Source organism: Narcine bancroftii, chromosome 5 (assembly GCF_036971445.1).
Source record: "Narcine bancroftii isolate sNarBan1 chromosome 5, sNarBan1.hap1, whole genome shotgun sequence".
Taxonomy (NCBI): domain Eukaryota; kingdom Metazoa; phylum Chordata; class Chondrichthyes; order Torpediniformes; family Narcinidae; genus Narcine; species Narcine bancroftii.
Genome location: NC_091473.1, coordinates 74,491,315 through 74,511,040, shown reverse-complemented (window position 1 = coordinate 74,511,040; position 19,726 = coordinate 74,491,315). Strand labels below are relative to the sequence as shown.

The following is a 19,726-nucleotide window of genomic DNA, read 5'->3' as shown; positions in this document are numbered from 1 at the left end:
ACTGGAAGAAAGGATGTGTACCAGAAAGCGGTAGATGCATTAAATGCACACTATGTAGTGACACTGAATGCTACATTTCAACGCCATTTGTTTCGGAGAACGAGACAAGAAGATGGCCAGACAATTGCTCAGTACGTGACGAGACTACGCCACTAGCTGTTGGATGCAATTACATGCCAGCTGATTTGGACAACCAATTATTGGATCAAGTCGCACAGCACTGCAGATCAGATAAACTCAGAAGACGTCTACTGGAAAGAGGGAGTGAGTTGGAACTCACCGATACTTTAACCATTGCTGCTGCATTAGAGGCTGTTGAAGGGCAATTTCATACCATGACCCTGAAAGACAACTCAAGCCAGCAAATTAAGAGGCTCTCACATCGCCATAACCAGCCAAGATATACGTCGACACAGGACGTGGAGTGTTATAGATGTGGAATCCGAGGTCACTTTGGAAAAGACCCATATTGCCCGGCCAAAGGCAAAGTTTGCAGAAAGTGTTGAGGTAAGGACCACTTTGCAAAGAGGTGCAAAAGCAAGTCCAATGCAGACCAGAAGAGGAAGAGTACAACTTCTAAAGGCAAAGCCTGGGGGAAAGGAAAGTATCCTGGAAAGAAAGATACCATTCGCCAGATAGACGGTGACGATGATGATACCCAGGAGGAACAGAGTTGTTACCAATTTACATTGAATGAAGTACGTCATGAGAAGGTCCCAGTGATCATTGGTGGAGTGACAGGGCAGGTCATTGTAGACTCAGGCAGTGACAGTAATGTGATTGATCGACATTTATGGGAGAAGTTGAAAAGGAAAAAGATCATCTGACCTCAAAGAAGTGTTCCAAGAAACTGTATCCATACACAGCAACCAAGCCATTGCAGACCATTGGATGTTTTACTGCAACTGTTGAAGCTGGAGATAAGTACACCGAAGCAGAGTTTATGGTCATAGAAGAGAGGGGAGAACCATTGCTGAGTAGAAGCACAGCGCAAGACCTGGCAATACTTCATATTGGAGCTTGTGTCAATTCAATTCAGTCATACGAGGATATGAAGCAAGAATTCCCCGCAGTCTTCCAAGAAGTAGGAAAGCTGAAAGGTCGACAATTGAAGCTAGCAGTAGATGAAACGGTCAAACCCAAGGCACAACCAATGCGCCGAACTCCGTTTGGACTTCGTGGGAAAGTCGAAGCCAAAATTAAAGAATTGATCGAACAAGACATTATTGAACCGGTGGAACATTCGACACAATGGGTCAGTCCCGTAGTGATTGTGCCCAAACCAAAGAGTGACATAAGACTATGTGATGACATGAGAATGGCCAATGAAGCTATAATTAGAGAACAACACCCTATACCAACGGTGGAGGAAATACTTCAAGAACTAACTACCAGCAAGGTATTCTCAAAAATTGATCTGAAGTGGGGCTATCATCAATTAGAGCTGGATCCAGGTTCCAGAGATGTAACTACATTTGTGACTCACTGTGGATTGTATCGTTACAAGAGACTATCATTTGGAATTAATGCAGCTTCGGAGATCTACCAGTATGAAATCCATCGAGTGATTCAAGGCATTCCTGGAGTTGCCAACATTTCTGATGACATCATAGTCCATGCACCAACGAAGGAAGAGCATGACAAACGGTTGAGGCGTGTACTATCTAGACTACAGGAGGCAGGCCTTACCGTGAATGGAAACAAGTGCCAGTTCGGTGTGTCAGAAATGGACTTCATGGGACACAGACTTACACGGAAAGGACTAAACCCTGCAGAGGCCAAGGTGAAAGCTATTGAAGAGGCACATGCACCTCAGAATGCAACAGAGGTGAGGAGTTTCCTGGGATTGGTCAATTTTTGTGCAAAGTTCATTCCTAATTTCGCTACAGTGGCAGAACCACTAAGAATACTAACCAGGAAAGGTGTACCATTTCATTTTGGATCTGAGCAGAAGAAAGCGTTCACAGCGCTGAAGCAAAGCCTGACAGATGCAAAAACTCTTGGATATTACGATCCGGCGGCATCAACCAAAGTCATAGCGGATGCCAGCCCGGTTGGTTTAGGAGCCGTGTTGGTCCAGATGCATGATGGAGGACCAAGAATCATTGCCTATGCCAGCAGATCGTTATCAGATGTGGAAAGAAGATACTCTCAGACTCTGAAAGAAGCACTCGAACTTGTATGGGCCTGTGAGAGATTCCATGCATATTTATACGGCATTGAATTTGAACTCATCACAGATCATAAGCCATTAGAGGTGATCTATGCACCTAGAACCAAACCATGTGCCAGAATAGAGAGATGGGTACTCAGACTACAACCCTACAAATATAAAGTAATCCACATTGCAGGGAAAACAAACATTGCAGATCCGCTGTCCAGATTGGTGAAGGATGGTGGTCCACAATCCAAGTCAGAATTGGGAACAGAAACAGAGAGCTTTGTACGCTTCGTAGCTATTCAGGCGACACCGAAAGCTGTGACTACGAAGGAGGTCGAGAGAGAATCCGAACGTGATCCAGAACTCATGGAAGTAAGAGAATGCATACAGAGTGGACAATGGGACAAGTGTACTCACAAGGCTTACATTCCCATTAGAGACGAACTTTGTTGCATCGGACAGTGTGTATTAAGAGGTTGCAGATTGGTGATTCCGCAAAGATTGAGACCGAAGATCGTATTCTTAGCGCATGAAGGACACCTAGGTATTGTTGGTACCAAGCAAAACCTCAGAACCAAGGTATGGTGGCCAGGTTGTGATAAAGACGCCGAGAAATTTGTTAAAACTTGTCACGGATGTCAAATCACAAGTAGGAGTAATCCGCCAGAACCGATCCGGAGTACGCAATTTCCGACAGGACCATGGATCGACGTAGCTGTTGATTTTCTTGGACCTTTACCAACGGGTGAATCAATTATGGTAGTGATAGATTACTACAGCAGATACTATGAGTACGTGGTGTTGAAGTCCACAACCACTGAAAAAACAATACAAGCGTTAGCAGAGATATTCGCAAGATATGGATTACCTGTTACATTATACTCTGACAATGGTCCACAATTCATTTCAGAGACATTTGCAGAATACATGAGGACCACAGGTATCCACCATCATAAAGTAACTCCGAAATGGCCGCAAGCCAATGGAGAAGTAGAGAGACAAAATCAGTCCATTGAAAAACGATTGAGGATTGCACACGCAGAAGGACAAAATTGGCGAGAAGCATTGCTATCTTATGTGGCTGTCTATCGAGCAACGCCTCATGCAACCACTGGAAAAAGTCCTGCAGAAGCATTTTTTGGGAGAAAAATCCGCACAAAAATGCCAGAAATAAAGGAAATCCGAGACGACCAGGAGATGAGGGACCACGATGCTGAAAAGAAAGGTGCAGCAAAGCTGTACACAGATTCGAAACGTGGAGCCAAGTACTCAGACATCATGGCAGGAGATAATGTTCTAGTGAGGCATGAAACTGGTGGTAAGCTAGACACACCTTATTACCATCAACCCTATACTGTCGTATCCAGAAGTGGCAGTATGGTGACAGTCAAGTCTCCGACTGGAGTCCTGTATAAGAGAAATGTATCAGGTGTAAAAAGGTACCAGTCCAGAGATACATCGAGCAAAGAGGTTGAAAGGCCAATACGAGATGCTGAAACTGAGAGACCTGATGATGTTCCAGAGGCAGTTATCAGCACTCCTGATGAAGTGACTAGAGTGCCAGAAACACCCGAAGCCATGGTGAGCAGTATTGCCGACGCTGAGAGTGAACAACCGAGAAGCGACGACAATATCGCAGGCAGGCCGAAACGAAACTGGAAAGTGCCCAAACGATACGAAGACTTTGTGCCATAGTTTTAATAAGAACTTTGGGACAGTATTTAATCTTATATCATAAAGTGCATGTATGAGTGCTGTAGGAAGTAAACTTTATGTAGTTGAGTTATAGTATTACCATTAGTTACGATGTTTGTATGTTTCTGAGGGATATTGATAAGTGAAGGTAAAGTTTATTTCTGATTAAAGGAGGGATGTCATGATAATGAATATGTATGAGATGTACTGGAAGTCACGTGGTATGAGAGAGAGATAAGAACACAAGCAGGAGAACAAAGGAAACGGGAGAATAAGGACACTCAGAAGTTTACCTGATAAAATTTGTGTTTAATGTTTTATTAACTTCACATTTCGGGCCACAAATGTGACACCAGTCATCAGTTGCTCATTGTTCTTTCTGGGTGTTGTGTTTAGAAGCAGGGTCAGTTTCAGCACCTGTTCTAACTTTTAAAGATGTTTACAATCTTATAATCTGAATTAAGTAGAGATATTGGTCGATATGATGCTGGTGGATCATTCCCCGTCTTTGGTATTACTGTAATTATTGCTGCTTTACATAAATCTGGCAAGTTTTGTGTTTCTTCTATATGGTTCATTACTTCCAGGAGAGGAGGAATTAATAACTCTTTAAATGTTTTATAGAATTCTATTGGGAATCCATCCTCTCCAGGTGTTTTATTGTTTGGCAATCTTGCGTAAACTTTTGATCCTCTTTTTTAGGTGCATATATATTGATCAAATTCCAGAAATCTGAATATATCTGACACTTTACCATTATATTTACCAATTCCCTGCTGGATCTATTATTTCCTCTATTTTGATTGGCACATTTTTATTAATTAATATAGCTACACCTCTGGCTTTTGAATTATATGATGCTGCCGCTACATCCCCTACCCAGTCTCTCTTTAATTTATTATGTTCCACTTCAGTTTGATGCATTTCCTGCACTAATGCTATGTCTATTTTTTCTTTTTTCAGTAAATTTAATAGCTCTTCCTTTTAATTTGGTTATGTATTCCATTAATATTTATAGTCATATAGTTCAACATGGCCATTTCGTACTTTGTTTACATCTCATTTCCACTTCCTCACCACCACCTTTCCCCTTTTCCCCATTTTCATCTCTCAGTTTTCCCTTTTTGAACTCAATGTATGACAACACTTTTAAAACATAAAATACTTCAACAACTCTCACATCTAAAATTCCTTTAACCACAAATGTGCTCCCCCCCCCTCTGAGTTGCCCCTTGTCCCTTGCGGTGCAACCACAACTCCCCTCTCCATTTGGATTGTGAACTCACTCGCAAGCGTCAACTGATTTCGCAGTGATTGGTATTCTCTCCCACTCAACCCCCTCCAGAAAAGACTTTTATCTTCACAAATAACAAAGCTCACCCTCTTTTTTCCCCCTTACTTCCTTTCTTCCCTTTTCTTTCCCTTCTTTAGTTCTTACTTATACATTATTTTTACATCTTTGTATGTAGTTTGTCATTATTCTTCGTTCTTGTTACATCTCTTCATCTCAAACAGATTGGCTGATTGTGTACCAAAAATAGTATAACAAGATCAAACTGGATTTATTAAGAAAAGACAAACAGCGGATAATGTCTGTAAATTTATTAATTTAATTCATGCAGTTCAAGGAAATAAGATGCCAACAGTGGGTGTTGCTTTAGATGCAGAAAAAAGCCTTTGACAGGGTAGAATGGAATTATTTATTCAATCTACCAGAAAAATATATTAATTAGATAAAAGCTTAATATAATAGACCATTGGCGAAGGTGACAGTAAATGGATATGTATCGAACCAATTTAAATTAAGTGGCTCAACTAGGCTGGGATGTCCACTATCTCCTTCACTGTTCACTTTAGCAATAGAACCATTGGCAGAATTGATAAGAACAGAAAATAAAATAAAAGGGATTAAAAAAAGGAGTAAAAAAATCAGTTTATTTGCAGATGACATCATAGTATACTTAACAGAACCAGAAATATCAATAAAAGAACTACATAAGAAATTGAAAGAATATGGAGAAACATCAGGGTACAAGATCAACGCAAATAAAAGTGAAGCGATGCCAATGAATAATGCGGATTATACAGAATTTTTAAAATTATCACCATTTAAATGGCAAACACAAGCAATCCGATACCTGGGTATTAGATTAGATAATAATTTAAGTCACCTGTACAAATTATCAGCCATTAATGAAGAAATTACAGGATGATTTAGAACATTGGAAAGAATTGCCACTAACATTGATAGGGAGAGTAAATTGCATTAAAATGAATGTCTTCCCAAGGATACAATACTTATTTCAATCTTTACCAATTCCCTTAACAGAGAAATTCTTCAACGAACTTAAGAGAATAATAAGGAAATTTTTATGGAAAGGGGGGAAACAGAGGATAGCGTTAGATAAATTAACAGAGTGGTACAAACAAGGTGGTTCGCAGTTACCAAACTTTAAAAATTATTATAGAGCAGCACAATTAAGGAATTTATCAGATTTTTATCAGACAAGGGAAAAACCAGATTGGACTAAGGTAGAGCTAGATAAAATAGGTGAGAAGGTACCGAAACATATACTTTATAAGTGGGATGAAAAGCTGGTGCAATATAAAAGCTCACCAGTACTGCATCATTTACTTAATATATGGAAGAAAATTAACTTAGAAATGAAAAAAAAAATTACCAACTACCAAAATTATTATTGATGCAAAATCAGCTAATCCCTTTTACATATGATAGAACAGGGGGTAAAAAAGGGGGAGGAGTTGCTCTGCTTGTTAAGAGGACATTACTGCTGTGAGATGGCAGGATGGTTTGGAGGGATCATCCAGTGAGGCTGTTTTGGTCGAATTGAGGGGTGGAGGAGGCATGAGGGTACTAATATATTATAGACCATCAAATAGGCCAAGAAAATGGAAGAACAAATTTGTAAGGAGATAGCATGTATGTGTAATAAACATAAGGTAGTGATCATGGGAGATTTTAACTTCCCTCACATTGATTGGGATACCCATACAGTATGAGGGCTGGATGGGCTAGAGTTTGTCAAATGTGTGCAAGATAGTTTTCTTAATCAATACATAGAGGAACCGACTTGGGACGGTGTAATACTGAATCTCCTATTAGGGAACGAGATAGATCAGGTCTCTCAGGTTAATGTTGGAGAACAAATTGGGTCTAATGATCACAACTCAATTAGTTTTAGGGTAGTTTTTAGGGAGAAGCAAAGAAGGGCCTAAAGTTGAGGTTCTGGATTGGAGAAAAGCAAAATTCAAAGGAATGAGAATGGCTTTGGGGAGTATTGAGTGGGACATGATTTTTTCAGGAAAGGATGTAAATGAAAAATGGACCCTATTCAAAGAAAAAATTTTGAGAGTACAGAGTAAATATGTCCCAGTGAGGATCAAAGGAAAGGCTAGAAGTCATAGGGAGCCTTGGTTTTCGAGGAATATTAGAAATTTGGTTAGGAGAAAGAGGGAGGTGTACAAGAGGTATAAACAGCAGGGTGATGAGAAATTGAAAGAGGACTACAAGGAGTGTAGAAAAAATCTTAAGAAATAAATTAGAAAGGCCAAAAAGAGGCACGAAGAGGCTTTGGCAGGCAGAGTAAGAATAAATCCAAAGGGTTTCTATAGGTACATTAAAAGTAAAAGATTAGTGAGGGATAGAATTGGACCCCTTGTAGATAGGGAGGGTAGGCTATGTGAGAAGTCAGAGGAGATGGGGGAAATTTTAAATGATTTCTTTTCCTCTGTATTCACTAGAGAAAAAAATATTGTACCAGTTGAAGTAAAGAAAAATAGTGGAGAGATCATGAATCATATAAGGATAACCGAGCAGGTAGTGATGGCAGTGTTAAAAAAGATAAAGGTGGACAAATCTCTGGGTCTGGACAATGTATTCCCAAGGACACTCAGGGAGATTAGTGTACAGATAGTGGGGCTATTAACAGAGATATTTAGGATGTCACTGGTCACGGGAGTAGTGCCAGAGGATTGGAGGGTGGCTCATGTTCTTCCGCTGTTTAAGAAAGGGTCCAAATGTAAGCCTGGAAATTATAGACTTGTGAGTCTGATGTCTGTGGTGGGTAAGTTGATGGAAAGTGTTCTGAGGGATAGCATTTACAAATATTTGGAAGAACAGGGATTGATAGGCAGTAGTCAGCATGGTTTTGTCAGGGGTAGATCATGCTTAACAAATCTTACAGAGTTTTTTGAGAGGGTTACAAAAAAGATTGATGAAGGGAAGGCTGTGGAAGTTGTCTATTTAGACTTTAGTAAAGTTTTTGACAAAGTTCCCCACAGGAGGTTATGAAAAAAGGTGGAGGCATTAGGTATAAATAAGGAGGTAGTGAAATGGATTTAGCAATGGTTGGATGGGAGGTGTCAGAGTACTGGTAGAAAATTGTTTGTCACATTGGAGGCCGGTGACAAGTGGAGTTCCTCAGTGATTGGTCCTGGGTCAATTATTGTTTGTTATATATATTAACGATCTGAAAGAAGGGGTGGTGAATTGGATAAGTAAGTTTGTAGATGATACAAAGATTGGTGGTATTGTGGACAGTGAGGAAGATTACCGTAGCTTAAAAAGAGATATAGGAAAGCTAGAGGAGTGGGCTGAGAAATGGCTGATGGAATTTAATATGGATAAGTGTGAAATGTTGCATTTTGGAAAGGCAAATCTAAATAGGTCATATGCATTGAATGGTAGACAATTGAGGAGTGCAGAGCAACAAAGGGATTTAGGAGTTATGGTAAATGGTACCCTCAAAGTTGATACTCAAGTAGATGGAGTGGTGAAGAAGGCATTTGGAATGTTGGCCTTCATAAATCGGAGTATTGAATTCAAGAGTAGGGATGTTATGATGAAATTGTACAAAGCATTGGTGAGGCCAAGTTTGGAATACTGTGTGCAGTTTTGGTCACCAAATTATAGGAAAGATATAAACAAAATAGAGAGAGTGCAGAGAAGGTTCACGAGAATGTTGACAGGAGCTTTTTTCTCTGGAGCGTAGAAGATTGAGGGGGGGATTTGATGGAGGTGTTCAAGATTTTAAAAGGGACAGAGAGAGTCAACGTGGATAGGCTTTTTCAATTAAGAGTGGGAGATATTCAAACTAGAGGCCATGTTTTGAGACTAGAGGGGGAAAATTATAAGGGGAACATGATTGGAAGTTTGTTCATGCAAAGGGTGGTTGGGATGTGGAATAAGCTTCCAGCAGAGTTTGTTGAAGCAAGGACGTTATTTACATTTAAGGAAAGACTGGATAATTACATGGAGGGGAGAGGATTGGAAGGGTATGGACCAGGTGCTGGTCAGTGGGACTAGGAGGGTGGGGATTTGTTCCAGCATGGAACTGGCCTGTTCTGTGCTGTATATGGTTATATGGCTATAATAGATAACCTTTGCTTTAGAGAGGGAGAGAAAAGGAATTAAAAGTATAGAAAATTGTTTTTTGGGAAATAATTTATTAACATTTGAACAAATGAAGTACAAATATGGAATAACTCATGGTACAATGTTTGCATACCTTCAACTGAAGCCTTCTTAAAGGATAAATTGGGAAACAGACTGAGATTACCAGAAGGAAGCAGCTTTGAATATGTGATTACAGAAACAATGATAATAAAAAGATTTATAACGAACATGTACATCAAACTGCAAGAGAAGGAAAATGATGAAATAAGCTATAAACCCAAACAAAAGTGGGAAAAAGTTTTAAACATAAAGATAAAAAATGAAACATGAGAAAATTTGATACAGTATAATTGCTCACGCCCCAAAAGTTTTTAAAAAAATGGGATCCAACATTATCAGATAGTTGTTTTCGTTGTAAGAAGGAAATGGGAACAACAGTAAATGCAATTTTGGCATGTGAAAAAGTGTTAAATTTTTGGGAAGATCTAAATCAGGTATTAAATAAAATCACAAAAAGCAACATACCAAAAAAATCCAGAGATCTTTCTTCTAAGTAATATTAGAAGGAAAGAATTAGGCCTCAAACTGGATGAAGTGCAAAAAATATTTATTATGTTAGCCTTAGCTGTAGCAAAAAAATGTATAATGTCAACTTGGAAATCAGAAGAGAGCCTGAGAATACAGCAATGATACATAGAAATGAATAAATGTATTGCATTGGAAAAAATAACATACAATTAAAAAAATAAAGTCACATTATTTGAACAAATTTGGGAACCATACATGGACATAACAGAGAGGGCTTGCCTCGGACCTCCACCCCCTAAAATGATAAAATGATAAGAAGACAAAATGACTTGATCCAGTGTGTAAAAGTAAATGACACAATTTTCTTGTTTATTTTCATTGTGTGATGACATTGTTTAATGGTTTTATTGTGTTGTATATGTTGAATATTTAATGGGTTTGGAAGGGGGAGGGAAGGTAGGGGGGAAAAAAGGGGAGAAAATGCCACTGTGTATATTTAAGAGGGAAATGTTTGTGTGTATTTTGATTGATATGGTTCACAGTGTGAAAAATAAAAAAAATAAATAAATAAAAGAAATTTTTACAAAGGCTATATAGTTTTCTGCAGATGATCTCTTTCTAAAGCATATACCCTGGAAAGGTGGTGCGGTTTACCCTATGCAAAATAATGGATAGTTATTTCAAAATAATCATTGCTTTGAAATTTATAGTTAAATAGAACACTCTCATATGAGGTCATAAAAATCTATTTTAATTTGCATTAAAGTCAAAAGTAGTCATGATCATTTATTTTTGACAGTTAATTTATCTCCCTATCGAAATGTAAAAGTGAAAGATTTTCCATTTCAAGATATTTGTCTTATCCTTACAGCGTTTCAACATATTTTATAGTTGAGTACTACTTTTGTGACAGGTTTTGTACATCAAAGTACCACATGTAACAATGGGCTATGCCTTGAAATTTCTTGCATGATATGATTTTTTAAAAATATGTATTGTTTCAAAGTTCTCTGAAATTGCATTCAATTGTATGGTTCATTTTCAGATATTTTGGTCTCCTTTAAGAAATCTATTCATCCCAGTGTTTCTGAACTGCTGGTTAGCCAAGCATGCCCTGGAGAATATGATTGTGAGTATGAGAACATAAAAGGGAAGGAAAGAGCATTTATGTTCCCCTGCGAGTCATCAAATAATAGTGTTCAACACACCAATGTAATCCCTCATTCAGTTGACAGATATCAGAAATCCATGGACTATCGGCAATAATTATCACACTCTTGTATAATTTTCTAAGTAACACAATCCTGAGTTATTTTAATAATTGATTGCAAGTATCTTGTAAAATTTGTTGATGAGTATAAATACCATCTTTGTTATTTGTCAGTACAAGTACTCCCCGACATATGTTCTGTTCTAGAGGATCAGTCATACCTTGGAATGGATGTATGCCAGAATTGCATACTTATTTTGTTAGTTGGTGTCCTGGGGTTGTTTGTAGGCTGGGCGCAGCCATCCTGATTCCTGTGCACATGTGCAAGTCTTCAGTAGGTGCATGTATGGTGGAGTTCACATATTGGAGTTCGGTTGGTGCATCTGCAAGAATTTGGGAGCAAACACCCAAATGAAATTGAATTTGCACCCTTTACTCTCGCACATGCGCCAACTGAATGTGCCCAGGAATCAAAATGGCTATGCCCACCCTACTGACCCTAGGACACTGACTAACAAGGTAAGTATGCCTTGTTAGGCATTTTGGCATTTACATGCCCTGTGTCCTTGTTATAGTTTGTCAAATACAACATAAACCCTGTAAATTTTATATTTTTAAAAAATTGGTTGTATGTGCGAATGGACGTATGTTGCATAGGTCGCAAGTCGGGGAGTACCTGTAATCTTATTCAAGGCAATATATTCCAGGGGATAAACTTTAATGTCCCTTTAGCTTATGAGTTTTTCAAAAAAAGGAGTGTTTTATTCAGGTTAAAAATAAATGAAGTATGGAATTTTATTTTAACTTTTCTTAATTATTTTTATTCTTTTAGAATGATCTCCACAGAGCTATCCAACGAACCCAATCTGCAATGTTCAACCAGGTTCTTATTCTTATATCAACTTTACTGTGCCTAATTTTTACTTGGTAAGCAGTTTTGAGTCTCACCATTTTGCAAAAATACACAATAATATTAATGCAATTAAAAACACAGTAAAATCCCCATTATCCAACATCAACTGGCATCACAGATGCCAGATATGCAAATTTTCCAGTTAACTGAGATTCACTCTTATAATGCGTAACTAATACACCTGCATTAAGAATACACAATTTCAAAGACAAAAGACAATGCAAAATATAAAGTACTTAGGAAAAAAAAGATCAGTATTGTAGTCTTTAATTATGTAAAGTTCACATTAATCAAGTCATTCCCATACCTTACAAAATGTAAATTCGAACTTGGTCACTGGCACTGTAACAGCATTACACTAACCACTATTGTAACTGTTCTGCCATCATAATTAACCCCCTCCCCCATGTTTACAGATCAAGCCTTTCTAATAAACCTAATACTAATACAAGACATAGGCTCTTACGAGGCAGGGATAGGGAGACACTTTGGGAGAGTTGCCCCAGCAGCCAGATTATCTCCCAACTCACTTCCGTGTCAGTGTCACGGTCAAACTGTTGGCACAACCTAACTCGCCTCCATACCAGTGTCAACGCATCTCGATTCATCTCCCTTCAGATGTCCTGGTCAGGCCCTTGGTGCAACCCGACTCACCTCCATGCCAGTATCCTGGTAGGGACCCCGGTGCCTCTTCCTTTATATTTGAACTGCATTCGCGAGTGCTGTAACAGCATTGTGCTAGCTGCTATGTTAACCATGCCACCATCATAATTAACCACCCGCCACCAAGTTTACAGATAAAACCTGACAAATATACTTAATACTAATAAAGATAAAGACTCTTACAAGGCATGGATAGGGAGACATTTTGGGAATGTCACCCCAGCAGCGAGCGGCTCTGGTCAGCTCTTCATCCTGGGTGCTTCTATTTTATTCAAACACAACTTTATTGAAACAGCTGCTGTGAACAGGGTGCGACTGCCATGCTCTGATGGCTGAATTTTGCTCCCAAGGGGTTGTGTGTTGCTTTAGAGAACAATTAATTTTACAATTTTAAATTTTTATTTAAAACTTTATTTATTCTTATTTATTTTTAAAAACTTATTTCCTCGCAATTTTTGCCAGCTGAGATTCTGGTAGATTGAGAGCTGGATAGTGGGGATTTTACTGTATTGTGTTTCTCTGAGAAATTAAAATGAAAGATATTCTATTACTCCATTTGAATTTGATAAATAATTTTTCGGTCTTGAGTTGCTGCAATTTTTTTTCTTGGTCCAAATTATTGATGATGTTTTTACCAATACCTGCAGTTTCTGTGATTGACTGTTCTATTTTTGGAGTAAAATGCAGTGATTTATTAGAGTAATAACTCTTTGTTGTGATACTAATGTAATATATTTGAATCATATGACCTCAGATTTTGTTTATACAACTCTAAGAATTTACTTGCATCCTTGTATTTGAATACAAATCCCTTTTGTGCAACTGTGATTCATAGTAATAATGTCTTTGTTTCTAACCTAATTGGTGTTGCTTAGGTTTCCATACTCCTCAGTTTTCATCTCTTTTTGGAGCAAGGTTATGTTCATTTAAGCAGGGATTTAAAAAAGAAATGTCTTTTTTATGCAGTGATTGTGCATTTACAGTGTGACCTGATTAACACCGAAGATGATGTACAATTGATAATTATATGCACACGCAGGCAATTAGCAATGAATTACCATCTTCAACTTTTCAACATGCACATGAGAGTCTTTTGTCAATACTTTGAATTGCTTTTAAACTGTAACACTTTGCCATGTTTACAAAACAAGATCAAAGTGCACACAAGACCAGAATTCATCAAAATGTCTTAAAAAATGTTTATTCAAATTGATAACTTCAGATAAGTAATTTGTTAAGTGAAAATGATAAAGAACATAAATCATTACTGGAAATTGTTGTGTATCTTCTAAATTATGAACATAGTTTAATCAGTTGAATAGTCTTGGTGAGAGAAACAAACTATAGTTTAATACTTAAGCCTAACTTATGAAGTAGAACAGGAGAGAAAAGCATGTGGAGTTCATGGTATTTCAATGTTAGAATTGTGGAAATTGTAAAGCACATTATCTGGATTGGGCAATGAGCATGTAAGACCCTTGGCTCTTTCAGGAAACATAGGAAGTAATGTTTAACCAAAATCACGAAAGTTTGGGCTCAGTAGTTGAAGAGAAACCATGAATTTCATGTACAGTGATGCACAGAAAGTAGTTGAAAAGGTTTCATGAAAGATTGCAAACTTAAATTTGGGCACTTGGCAACTGAGGGCAAATGTTTGGGATAAATACAAAGTTCTTTGAAAATTGGAGCTATAAGACTGGGATTTAAAAAAATGATCAAATTCACAGTACATGTGTGCCTCACCCTATCTGCCCCTTGGGACAGGATTAGAGGCTGAACTACAAAGGGGTACAGTCAAGAATTCAGATGCATGAAGTGTATTCCATCTGAAAGAATAGGGCAGAAAAAAATGAAAAGAAAATATAACTGAGCAGAATAATGACAGGTCCACTTTCAAGATGTATGAGAGAAAAGAGTGGATGCTAAATTGACAAATAAGAGATGGAGACTAAAAGGGGAAATGTTTGTGAATGCCAGATGAATGAATGGATTTGGGGATTGACATAAAATTCATTTAGGTTCAGTTGAAAGACTGCCTGGTTTCTTATCAATGAAACAATGTGAAAGCAGAAAGTATCACTGTTAGTACACAGACTTCATTAAAGAAACTTTTTTTCACTTTGATTTTTTTTCTTTGAAAAGGAATGTATTTTTCTTGGAACAAGTTAGTGATATCCCAGAAAAGTACCTAGAATGAAGGGTTATTTTCCTGGAAATGATTATGATCAGCATTCATCTGAAAAAAAGTATATAAAATTTTGGAAGGAATTCACATTATTTGGTGCAAATGTTTTGGTGTCTGAAGCAAAGGAACTTTTTGATTATGTAGTTTGGCATAAATCCCAAAAGTAAATCTCATTCATATACTTGAAATTACAGGACACTTTATTCTAGAAGGTCATGTAGAAACATAATAAGTAAGCATTCACTTATTTAACAAAGAAATGATACACTTGAGATATAAGAAACATTAGGGAGCTAAAACTGAATGAGGGCTTTTCAAAGACATGATTCCTGTAGCACAATCCATGACAACCCACAGGCACAAAGCAAGCAGTCAAAGGCTTTATTAATCAGAAAACCCAGGCATTCCTCTACATGTTGCTGGCTCACATCCAAAGCAGGTATCAGGGAGGAGACGAGGGCTCTCAGCCTTTATTGGGGAACTTATGGGGAGAGGCTCCAGGTACAGAAGGCGGGCCAGCCTGCCCAGCCCTGTGAGGATATGCCCAGACATGCCCACAATACCGTGTTCCACCACAATTTTATAGTCATGAAAGCTAAGCCATTGGGTGAAATATAATATTATTATTTGTAATTTTGAGAAAACATTAAACAACTTGATATCTATTTCAATTATAAATATTTTATGTCTTGGAATGCTGTAAACTATTGTGTTCTGGAAACTTTTTAAAAACTTTTCAAAGAACCTAAAAGTGACCCAAGACTGTGATGCACTGTAGTGACAGTAAGCAGACACAAGATTCAAAAGCTGAAAAACAGACTTTATTCTACTTAAAGTCTCTGCTGTCGTTAGCTGCAACTCTGTGTGACTGACCTCGAGACGCCAGATGTGGCTTATATCCCGGTGGATGATTGGCAGCCGACTGGGTGGGGTTTGGTCCATTCAGGTCGGCTGATTGACAGCCGGCCAGGTGTGATCTGTCCTCCATTGATTTTCCTGCAGGGACACAGGCCGCTCCCTGCATAGGCTAGTGATGTATCACCACATTCACCCCCTTCTTTAAAATTGTCCCGTGGGGGGGATGTTTAATTAATCCAATGTTCCACAAGCCCCAAGTATATCTACATTATTTATGAATTTAGACAGTCCAGTGGCCGTTGGAGTCTCTGTGACCATCGCAGGGTTGGTTCTGGTCAAGGGTCGGCGAGGGTAAGTGGGGGTTAGTCGGGGGGGGGGTGTGGAGTGGCTGGCATGCTGCAACGTGGTAGGGTGGCTGTTATGGCTGGAGTTAGAGCATGTGTGAGGGGTTGGATAGGTAGTGGAATGGGTTTGAGTGTGTCTGGGGTGGGGAAAGTGTGGCAGGTCGACATGGTCCGGGATGCCCCACAGCTGTCCAGGGCATGGGAGGTGTGTCGTGCCGGCGTGTTCCCGGGGTGATGGAGGCTGTGGTGCTGCGGTGGGTGCTCCCACTGGTGCCAGGTCCCTGATTGAGATGGTGTCCTCCCTGCCACTGGCTATCCACCTTGTGGTCATAGATGAGTACTCCTGTTTTCCCTTCACCATCCCGTGCCCAGACACCTCCACAGCCACCGTCATCAGGGCACTGATGCAGATCTTCACCATGTTCGGCTACCTTGCATTATGCCACAGTGTCCGAGGATCCAGCTTCATGAGCAAGGAGCTACGCCAGTACCTGACTGCAAGGGGCATCGCAACTATTTGCACGACTAGTTACAACCCGAGGGGTAATGGGCAGGTAGAGTGTGAAAATTAGGTAATCTGGAAAGCAGTTTTCCTGGACCTCAAGTCCAAGGGCTGATCTGTGCAGTAGTGGCAGGATGCCCACCCCGAGGGTGGCTGGGGAGTTGGTGATAGGCTGATTTCAGGTCAATAGTGTCGAAGACCCTGTAGTGGGCTAACTTGTTGACCATGTTGGCTATCCTCGGTAAGGGGTAGGCATCCAGCTAGGTGTACCAGTTGATGGTCTGACTGTAGTCTATGATCATCCTCGGCTTACTGCCCCCTTTGACCACCAGGACCTGGGCTCTCCATGGGTTGTGGCTGTGTTCTACAACACCTTCCGCCAAAAGCCACTGCACCTCTGCCTTGATAAAGTCTCTGTCAGCTGCGCAATAGCTCTATCAGTTCGCAGTCTGGCATGAGATGTGCAAAGAAGGCTGGGTGGTGATACACAGCATGGAGAGGCCACAGGTTGGCCGGGTCTGATTGGACAGTGTACTGTGGAGTGTGAGTGGGGTTACGGGCCCCCTGAAGGCAAGGGTGATGCTCTGCAGATGGCATTGAAAGTCTAAGCCTAGGAAAACCGGGCACAGTGTTTGGGAATGACCAGGAGCCTGAACTGCCCCCCCAATGTGAGAACAGTGGAGCAGTGCCCGAGGGTATTAATAATTTGGTCCTGGGCAGTGAAGGCGATAGAGAAGGTGGTGGGGTGGATTTTGAGTTTCAGAGAGCAGGCCACTTTCAGGTGAATGAAGCCCTCAGTGCTGCCACTGTTGAGTAGGCACTTTGTTACCTGCTCTTTGATCTCATCATCCATCATGGAGCACCCAAGGCCATTAGGGATGTTTTTGGACAGTGTGGTGGCCGCTAGGACCATTGGGTCTCAGTTCCCCAATGGTGGAGGTGAGTTGTAGCTGGTGTCATCCTCTGCAGGCATGGGGTGCATTGAGAGAGGTGAGTGTTGGCCGGTGGCCGGTGGCATTCTCCGTAGGCATAGGGTGTGGTGGGTGGTGATTGGTAATGTCTGCAGGCATAGGATGTATCGGGAGGGCGGCCTGGTCAGTGTCCGTGTTGACCACGTCATCATCATCGTCATCGTAGCCTGCTCCCGCCCGGCTCAAGATGGCAGCGCCACGTGGGGATGCGTTGCGGTGGCATGGCTGGCCTTCTTCTTCGGCTGCGCTGGTTATGCCAGAGGAAGTGTCATAGTCATGGGCAGCAGAAGTGACATCACTCTGAGAGGCAGAAATGAAATAATTGTAGTCCGCCGATGTGCCGTCTTAGCGGCACGGTGCTGGCGAAGCCTGAGGCTGGTCTGCATGCGGCGATCATTGCCAGCAAGGCCGGAAGAACTGCTGCCGAGGCTGGGGAGGATGGAAGTTGCCGCAGGGGCAATGGCGTCGCCTAGCAATCGCACTTAGCCAGGACCGGGAGGGAGGCGTGTTGGTCGTAGAGTGCTGCTGATCTGCCAGCAGGGTTAAAAAGACATACCTAAGCTTAATGGCCTTTCTTGCCGCATTTCAAGCAGAACTGGTTCCTGGCCAGGCAGTTTCGTTACAACCGCTGATCTGACCTACATTGAGACCCACAGTACTTACAAGGGCATAGGGCGCCCACTGCAGTGATGCTCTCGTCCACCAGCTGGTTTTGGGCAATGGCTGCAGTCTGTGCAGTCCACGAGGAGACCTGGGGGAGTCTGAAGTCGAAGGTTTTGGTGTATAGGACTGCCGCCTCCAGAACTTGGATTACTTCTGCAGTTTTGGCCAGGGAGTAAATATTATCCTCCAGTAGCTTCTTCCTGACACCTCTCGAGTGCAGACCTCGGCTTCCTTCTCAGTTTGGCCACCCACAGTCAGGCCAACTCACGCAGGGCTCCCAGGTAGGAGTCAGCTGTCTCTCTGGGCTGCTGGGCACGAATGCTTAGGAGGTACCTGACGAAGACCGAGTTTATTGGGGTTTATACTTGGTTTCCAGGGTGTTCATCACCTCCGGGTACTCGGTACAGTCTTTGAGGGCCTGGAAGGCTTGGGTACACAGCTTCAAGCAGAGCAGAACAAGCTTTTTCTTGTCAGAGTCTTGAACGTCAGCATGTGCCTCGATAATTGCTTCGACTGTGTGCTTCCAGATTTCTAAGCATGCTTGCGCTTCTGGGTGACGTGGGTCGACTTTGAGAGTCCCAGCGCTTAGGAGCTTCTCCATAGCACCTTAAATTTTAAGTAAAATAAATTGTGATGCACTGTAGTGACAGTAAACAGGCACAAGATTCAGAAGACTGAACAATGGGCTTTATTCTACTTAAAGTCTCTGTTAGCTGCAACTCCGTGTGAGTGACCTCGAGACGCCGGATGTGGCTTATATCCTGGTGGATGATTGGCAGCCGACCGGGTGAGGCTTGGTCCATTCAAGTCAGCTGATTGACAGCCGGCCAGGTGTGGTCTGTCCTCTGGTGATCTTCCTGCAGATACATAGGTCGCCCCCTGCAGTAGGCTAGTGGTATATCACCACAGAGACCAAACTGTAAAATTAGTTTGTAATCAAGTAATGGGGTAAATTTTAACAAAAGCCAGAGTAGTTGATATTAATGCCATCTGGCTGGAGGGTGAACAGTTGCAATATGAGATGTAGTTCGTCCAATTTACGGGTGGTCTCAGACTGGCAGCACATGACACCACAGATAGAAATGTCGGCAAGGGAGTGGGATGGAGAATTGAAATGGGTGGCCACTGGGAGATCCACGTTATTGCAGCAGAGAAAGCTTAACGAAGTGATCTCCCAGTTTGCATCGAGTTTCTCTGATGTAGAGTAGACCACAGCGGGAGCAGATATGATGAATTTCAGTTAACAACATTTTGTTGCTTTAGATTCCTCCCCCATTGTTTGAATTCTGAGACTTCTTCTACCTTTTCTGATTTTTCCTTGAAGAAAAGCTCAGGCCTGAAAAATCAGCAATTTTTTTTTGTCAAAAAGTTCCTAGATGCTGAATAAACCAGTTGAGTTCCTCCAGCATTTTGGTGTTTTTACATAAATCACAGCATCTGCAGTTTCTCTGGAGCCAAGATTTGAGAAGCTCAGACTCAGCAGAAAGTAGCTGATTGGGCAATTGATGTCAGGTGACCCAGTCATTTGGAACCAAGATTTCAAAAGCTCAGACTCAGCAGACAAAGCTGATTGGGCAATCAAGATAGGTGACTGCAAAAATGAGGGAGACTGTGGCC

General features: G+C 40.9%; 1 protein-coding gene and 1 long non-coding RNA gene across 6 annotated transcripts in view; one reads left to right on the top strand and one right to left on the bottom strand.

Moving 5' to 3' along the window:
* Positions 1-19,726, top strand: part of kcnt2a (potassium channel, subfamily T, member 2a) — a 1,068,826-nt gene that overhangs the window by 396,714 nt on the left and 652,386 nt on the right. For all 5 annotated transcript variants that reach the window (XM_069937843.1, XM_069937844.1, XM_069937846.1 and 2 more), the window contains 2 exons: positions 10,846-10,929; positions 11,843-11,937. In XM_069937843.1, coding sequence (XP_069793944.1) covers positions 10,846-10,929; positions 11,843-11,937 — 179 coding nt within the window. The remainder of the gene's footprint in view (positions 1-10,845; positions 10,930-11,842; positions 11,938-19,726) is intronic.
* Positions 1-19,726, bottom strand: part of LOC138763539 (uncharacterized) — a 289,909-nt gene that overhangs the window by 225,521 nt on the left and 44,662 nt on the right. The gene's annotated exons all lie outside the window — the stretch shown is intronic.